Raw genomic sequence first — 7,240 nt, forward strand, 5'->3', positions numbered from 1 at the left:
ATAGTGTTGGGCGGTTGATAAGAAAGTAGAGCAGAGAATGAGTGTAGCAGAGATGAGAATGCTTAGATGGATGAGTGGAGTGACTAGAGAAGATAGGATAAGGAACAAGCATATATGATGGAGTATAGGTCAATCGTGGATAAGATGAGAGAAAATAGACTTATATGGTTTGGTCATGTTATGAGGAGAGAGGAACCGAAAGCTGTGAGAACAGTTATAGAAATGAATATTAAAAGAATAATGTGTAGATCAAATAGGAGAAATGTTAGTTAATACAATATGATGTGGAAGTTTATAATAAGGGTAGCAATGAATGTTAAAGGAAGAAGAGGTAGAGGAAGACCAAGAAAGATATGGAGAGATGTCATTGAATGCGATATGAGGACAGCTGATGTGAGCGTAGAGGATGTGGGATATCGAGTCAAGTGGAAGTTTAGGATAAGGGTGGCTGACCTCAAGTAGTTATGATTAAGGCGAGGAAGAAGAAGAAGAAGAAGTAGCACAACAATGATTTATAACAAATAAAATAATTACTTATATGATAACACTAATATTTATAAAGAAAATTTGTGAGACATAGTCAATCACCTTGTTTATGCAGAATGAATAACTTATCATGAACCACTTAATTACTTAAAAAATAAAAATAATAACAAACATTTTTTATGTGTTTCTTTTAATTCTACTTTTGTCTAAATTTTTCAACCATAAAGATTTTTTTATGTTCATCCCTTATATTTAACAAAGGATAACAATTAAAAGTAATGTTTAGAGATAAAGAGTGGTTGCTGCTATTTTTATAATTAAACTTTTCCCAGCTGTACTCTTCTTCTCATATAAATATAAATATGAATATAACAATAAGTATTACAAAACTGGTTCATAAATGGTAATGAGGGATATTTCTGTTTGAAAAATTAAAGTTGGCGCCCTTATAAGATATAAGGGATGAACGTAAAAAAAACTTTATCACTGAAAAATTGAACTAGAAGAAACAAATAAAAAAATAATTAATATTATTTTAATTTGTCAATTCATAATTTGGTTTATGATAAGTGAATCATCTTATATTTTTTGAAATTCTATATATATTATAGGTATTTCTCCTAAGTATAATATTATTTGAAACAGATAATGTCATTAAATTTAACTATTATTAAAATTCCAGGACAATAAATCAAACCTTTAATAATTTTAAAAATAAATGCAAAATCAATATATTTATGTTGAGCTTGTAAGGAAACCAAATTGCAGAGTTTTTCAATGTCAATTATTGGGCTACCTATCATAACAAGTTTAAAAGCTAAATAACAGACAAAACGCCTTTGAATTTTTTCTATTTTATCACTCGGACATATTTGGTTAGTGTTCCATACAACTGAACCAAATTCCAAGCCAGATCAAACTAAAGCAGAATATATTATAATTAAACAGTTAATAGTATGCATGTCATTGTAATTTTGTTTAATAAAACTTAAATTTCTAAGAGCATTAGAGCAAATGACATCAATATGTTTAATAAAAAGAAAACCGGAAGTGAAAAGAGATCCTAAATCTTTTATACTTATTATATTATTTATATTTATTGCATTAAAAATATAACATTGTTTTATATAATACAATTAAAAATTAATTAAATTTTTAATATGAACACCAAGAATAAACATTAAACAAAATGTACTAGACTCATGAAACATTAATAACACAGCTCTCAAGATTCTAAGTTATTCTAAAATCATGAAAGGTAAAAATAATTAAATTTACTTAAATAGTTTGATTTAAGTACTAAATATAATTGTTTAGACTTAATAGTATAATAATTGAAATTCATAAATGTTTTATTAAGTTAAAAATCTGACAAACATTTTAAATATAAAAAAAAAAACAATCTTTTAATGAACTCCAGCAACTCCTTTAACTGCAATGTTTTCAGCATTTTCTCGTTTTATTTTTCTTCTCCTTACTGGGTTTTCTTTGTTAAACTGTATATTACGATCCAGATCAATTGTATACATAGTACCACAAATAAGTAAATCAAATTTCATGTTATTAAGTTTAAAATTTTCCTCAATTTCTTCTGATGTTCGTTTCTCATACAACCACCATCCTGTGTAAAATTTTTTTTATAGTTAATATTTGTTTTTATATATACAATAAAGTATTAAATTAAAAAAAAAAAACTATGTCTTACCATTTTTCCCTTCATAAAACCATTGATAGCCATCTTCAAGAGTTTCTATATCATGCTTTTCCAATACAGTAGGATTTTTATCAAAATCAGAAGGTATTGGCTGACGACATAAAGGACATTTACTCGATCTTCTAGTTACTCCTTTTACACAAAGAAAACAAAATATGTGACCACAAGTTATACGTGTAGGAATTACAGCTGTTCCTAAGCATATTGGACAATCGATTGAATCAATTTTGAGATCTTTAGAATTTTTTTTCTCTAAAAAAAGTTTAAAATTAAATACATTAACAACAACTTAATTAAAAAATGTTAAATTAATACATTTAAATTTTCTTCATTTATTTTCAGACATATGTAATTCAATATTATATTTAATATTACAAAACTAAAACTAAAACTAGAAATTCATTTTCTCATAAGATTTTTGAACACAATTTTTTTTAGAATTTTTGTGAGTTATAAAATGTTGGAAATTTTTATATACAGTAGAACCTCATTAGTCCGGACTTCGCTTAATCTGGACAGCCGTCTAATATTACGAAAAATACGCAGTTTATGCCGTAGACTAAAATAAACATAAAAGCAAGTTCCTCGAATTTCCCATAAGTACATATATTCTTATCTTCCGTCATTAAAGTTATCATAAACTAATGTTCCAATATATATATATATTGTATATCATATATAGTAATTAGTATAATATAATATTCTTAAATCTATAATACGGACATGTTTTTTGGCTATTTTGTTTAATCCAGACTTTTATTAAATCAGACAACCTAGAGCCCTTATTAGTCCCGATTAATGAGGTTCTACTGTATAACCATCTTTCATAATAATTTATAAATATTCTACTTGTTAAAATATAAATGCTTATAATATGAATGATTTAATCATTAAAATATTTTCTCATACAGAATTTTTTTCATATTTTTATAATATTGTAGATCATTTTTTTTTATTATTTTATTTAGCAGTTACATTTTAATTTATTAAATTATTCAAAATTTAATTAATAAAGCAAAGCTTTTTAATAAAGGTTTGGGTAGTAAATAAAAATACAACTAAGCATCCAATATGAGGATGCATTCAAATTTATAAATCAAATAGCAAAAGTGTTGGTTAAATATTTTATTAAGTAAAATCTTAGAAACAAAATATATCAATACATGTTTACTTAGTGCAGTAAAAACAATACAAAAGATAAATACTAAAATAAAAAATATAACAAGTTTTAACAACAAAGTAAGTGAGTATAAAATAGTTTCTTCAACACTAACTCAACAAATTATAATAAAAATTCTTTCATTTCAAATTTATAATTATTAACTGCATAAAAAACACCTTGAAATATACTTATTTATATTTTAAGGAAGAATGAAGTTATCTAGAAATAAATAGCTGTTGGCTATGATTGCAAACAAATTGTACAACAAAACACAAATATGAGTTAAAATTAAATACATTTTTAAATGTCAAAATTTAAGTAAATTCTACATGGGAAAAAGACCTTATTAATTGGTTATATTAAATTCTCAATAATTTAAAAATATTTTAGGACCATTTTTGTCTTTGCTAGAATTCATTAGTATTTGATAGGAAATATATTATTTATAGAGTACTTATGCATTATTATATAATGCAATGCAACATTTAAAAATACATAAATCTATTAATTTAATGAGATTTCTAAAAGAAGAATTTATATTAAATATCTTAATAATAATTATATTTTGTAATGTTTTTTGCCAACTATGTTTTATTAAATTTGTGATAAAAACATCATATCCTATTAATAAGTTATCAATAATTACAATGTTTCAAAATAAAGCTGTTATTTGCAAATAATGTATTTGTAAAAATATTATTTATTAAAAAATCTTCTGTAATTTTTATCTGATTAAAGAAATAATGTAGGTAAATTATTTTTTACATTCGTTGGATGGAAACATAATGTATTGTTTGTTTTTAAACCATGAAAATATATACATTCTATAGAATTCTTAAGTATGTAAGCAACATGATATAAGTTTCCTTCAGTAAAATGAGAGGTTATTTAAAGGCATAACCCAGATGATATTACCAACATAATTAGATTTTCAACAGTTGTTATTTGAAAATAGATCTTTTTTAATTGTTATTATTGTAGATAGGCCTTCTTGACCCAAATAACAACTTTTTATTTAGAGTTAGACATTTATTTAATCTAATGTCTCTTATATTTATCAATATATAATAAGGAGGTAAAAGCACAGAATTAAAATTTTATGTTCCTTTATTTTTAATGTGTTTTACTTTTAAAAATATATAAGACTATTGCAAAATAGTCGACAACTTATTGTAAGTCATAAAAAAAGAGTATATGTTATATAATTTACAAAATATCAGTGATATAAAAAACTAAGGCATTAAAAACACAGTAGTTAAATAATGATAAAATAAAAATATTCATAATTTTAAGCATACCACTATTTTTAGATTTTTTAATCTGAGACTTTTTTTGTGTTTTATTTTCAAATTCCTCGGAAGTGATAGAATTGTTATCTTTGTCAATGTTTTCATCAGAATTTAATATAGATGTATCACTTGATGCTGATGAGTTTGATTTTACTTTATCTATAATGATTATTTTTATATGTTAAATAATACATTACTTAAAAACACTTAACAAAAATAAATAATTTTTCTTACCTTTCTCTTTTGTCTCATTGTTGTTAGAGATACTATCCTCTGTCCGTTTTGGTGAAGCGGCCATGATCAAATTCTATCCGAAAAAATTTAATTTGTAATCTTAATAACGGTCACTAACTTTTTCTATTGTTACATATTGATGATTAAAGAAAATTTAAAGTTAATGGCATAATCGATAATATTTGTTTCTACCAGTAAATGTTCAGCGCAAGACTACTATCTATTCTATTATATTTTTATGGTGATAATAGGGGGGCTAGTTTATTATTTATCCGATAGATCGTATTAACGTAGCTCATTTAAACAAAAATTAGACTAAACAAATTTAACAGTTTCTAACATAGCAAAACATTTTTTACTTATCAAAATATCTTGTAGCATAAACTTAAAAGTACATTGATTGATATGTATATTTTTTTCCATAAAAAATACATATTAATATTTAGAAATTATTTTTAACAAGCATAGGTCGAAACAGCACCAAAACTATCACGGATGTTAATATACCTCCTTATAAATTAATTATAAAAAAATTTAAGTTTTTAAGATTCAAAATTTTTTTCTACTGAAAATATACATAAATATCAGCCAAACTGCATTTTTTTTTCATTTTAAAGCTTACTTGAGACCTATTAAAAATATACCACATAATGACGGTAATAATTACGTTCATTATGATAACCATGCTATAAATTTTCGACTTAAAATTTTGAAACTAAATAATTGTATTCTACAGTAAAAATTAAACTATTTTGATATATTAATCATAATATTTGACCAAAAATTGAACAACAGAGGCCGTTTTTTTGGGTATTTTTGGTCAAATTACTAAAAAAACGTTGAGCAATCAGTAAAATTTTTTTTTATTAATCTCAAATTTTCACAAAATGCCTATTTTAGTGTATATAATAAAGTTAAAATGGTTATCATTAAAATTTCGAAGATTGAATTTTTTTATCCAACCTAATGTCCTGTTGTTTGTTTGTCTCCATTATGTTACAAATCTTTGAACTCAATTTTGACCCACTTTTTGATATCATATCGAGTTGCAACTTTGAATGTACTTTTAGTTTACAAGACAACATAAAAATTTGGCTCATTAAATGTTACAAATGTAGTAATTTGTCGTCAAAAATTTTATTTTTCATTTTTGTAACATTAAAAAATTATTTATCCATTTTAAGTTAATTTTGTCTTTTTTGTTGATTCTGATTTTATAAAAACTTTTTTTTTATTTTATTTTATCTAGGATTGACTAGTGAACTGGTGAATACAAGATAAACCACAGCATTAGCTTATCTAAAATTTTTCTGGATTGTGTTTTACATACGAATATTTTTTCTTATCTCCTTGTCATCGTCGTAAAATATATAAGTTATGTTTTGGGGTTTTTGAAAATTCTCTTAGACACTCGCTACTCATATTTTATGAAAATATGAAAACATTCCTTTCAATTTATTGTATGGATTGAATATTTAAACCACAATATATACAATACCTCTTTCAGTAATTGTTAAAAAAAAAATAATAATAGCAGCGACATATGGTATACTATACACTAATGGAGCTGCTTTCTGTGTTCAAAATATTAAAAATAAAAATAGCTACTTTTATTGAAAAATTCTTGTTATTTTGTAATGCACTAACTTGTTAGTAGTCTATACAAATAATATAATCTATTTATAAATAACTTAATCGTAAAGATACATTTAACAATGGCAAATAAAGTAGAAGTCTCTTAAAAATAGTATTTAGTAAAAAAAAAAAAACAGAATTTCATCCATTAATTCTATGCTATTGTAATAAACAAAGTCCAACTACATACATAAATATAGACAAAGATGAGATTTCACATGGATCTAGTCTACTAACGGATATCGCTATAAAAATCTTAAAATTTAATCATTTAAATCTGTAAAGGGTTGATGTGGATCAAGTCAGATATTCTATATAATTAGGGATTATTTTTAACCATTTAAAGTGAATAAGTTTATTTACTTCAAAAAAAGAATTGGTGAAAAAAAATAAATGTCTGCTACTTACATGAATTTACATAATTAAGGTAAATTTGTTAAGCGGACCGCTATGTATTTAAATTTTATTCGTGCATAAATTGTTCTGAAAATATTGGTTGAGAATAAAAATGACTATAGTAAAACGGTGTAATTAAGTTGTATATGACACCAAATACTGTATTATTAAGGTACACGCGTATGAATATTTGGACAGAATTATTATGTTATTCTAAAAATATTTTAAATCAACGATGGCACCGTAATAAAAATTTTCATCGTCATCTATTAAAGGCAATGCCTTGTCGTTTGGCGTCTTTGTTGTAATAAATCAAAAATAATA

General features: G+C 24.1%; 1 protein-coding gene across 1 annotated transcript; it reads right to left on the reverse strand.

Moving 5' to 3' along the window:
- Positions 1 to 1,769: 1,769 nt before the first annotated feature.
- On the reverse strand, positions 1,770 to 5,101 carry LOC126901036 (E3 ubiquitin-protein ligase rnf146-like). Its single transcript, XM_050677166.1, has 4 exons — positions 4,886 to 5,101; positions 4,661 to 4,810; positions 2,192 to 2,452; positions 1,770 to 2,107 (listed from the first exon to the last, which is right to left on the reverse strand). The coding sequence occupies exons 1-4, from the start codon at positions 4,947 to 4,949 to the stop codon at positions 1,893 to 1,895; spliced, it is 690 nt and encodes a 229-aa protein (XP_050533123.1). The 5' UTR covers positions 4,950 to 5,101; the 3' UTR covers positions 1,770 to 1,892.
- Positions 5,102 to 7,240: the final 2,139 nt, after the last annotated feature.

Source organism: Daktulosphaira vitifoliae, unplaced genomic scaffold, assembly GCF_025091365.1.
Source record: "Daktulosphaira vitifoliae isolate Bord-2020 unplaced genomic scaffold, ASM2509136v1 Scaffold_3, whole genome shotgun sequence".
In the NCBI taxonomy this organism is placed as follows: Eukaryota; Metazoa; Arthropoda; class Insecta; order Hemiptera; family Phylloxeridae; genus Daktulosphaira; species Daktulosphaira vitifoliae.

Coding starts and splice junctions, on each gene's coding strand:
- LOC126901036 (XM_050677166.1), bottom strand. CDS start 4,949: ATGGCCGCTTCACCAAAACGGACAGAGGATAGTATCTCTAACAACAAT. Junction 4,811..4,885: donor CAATGAGACAAAAGAGAAAG/GTAAGAAAAATT, acceptor TAATCATTATAG/ATAAAGTAAAATCAAACTCA. Junction 2,108..2,191: donor GTTTTATGAAGGGAAAAATG/GTAAGACATAGT, acceptor AATTTTACACAG/GATGGTGGTTGTATGAGAAA.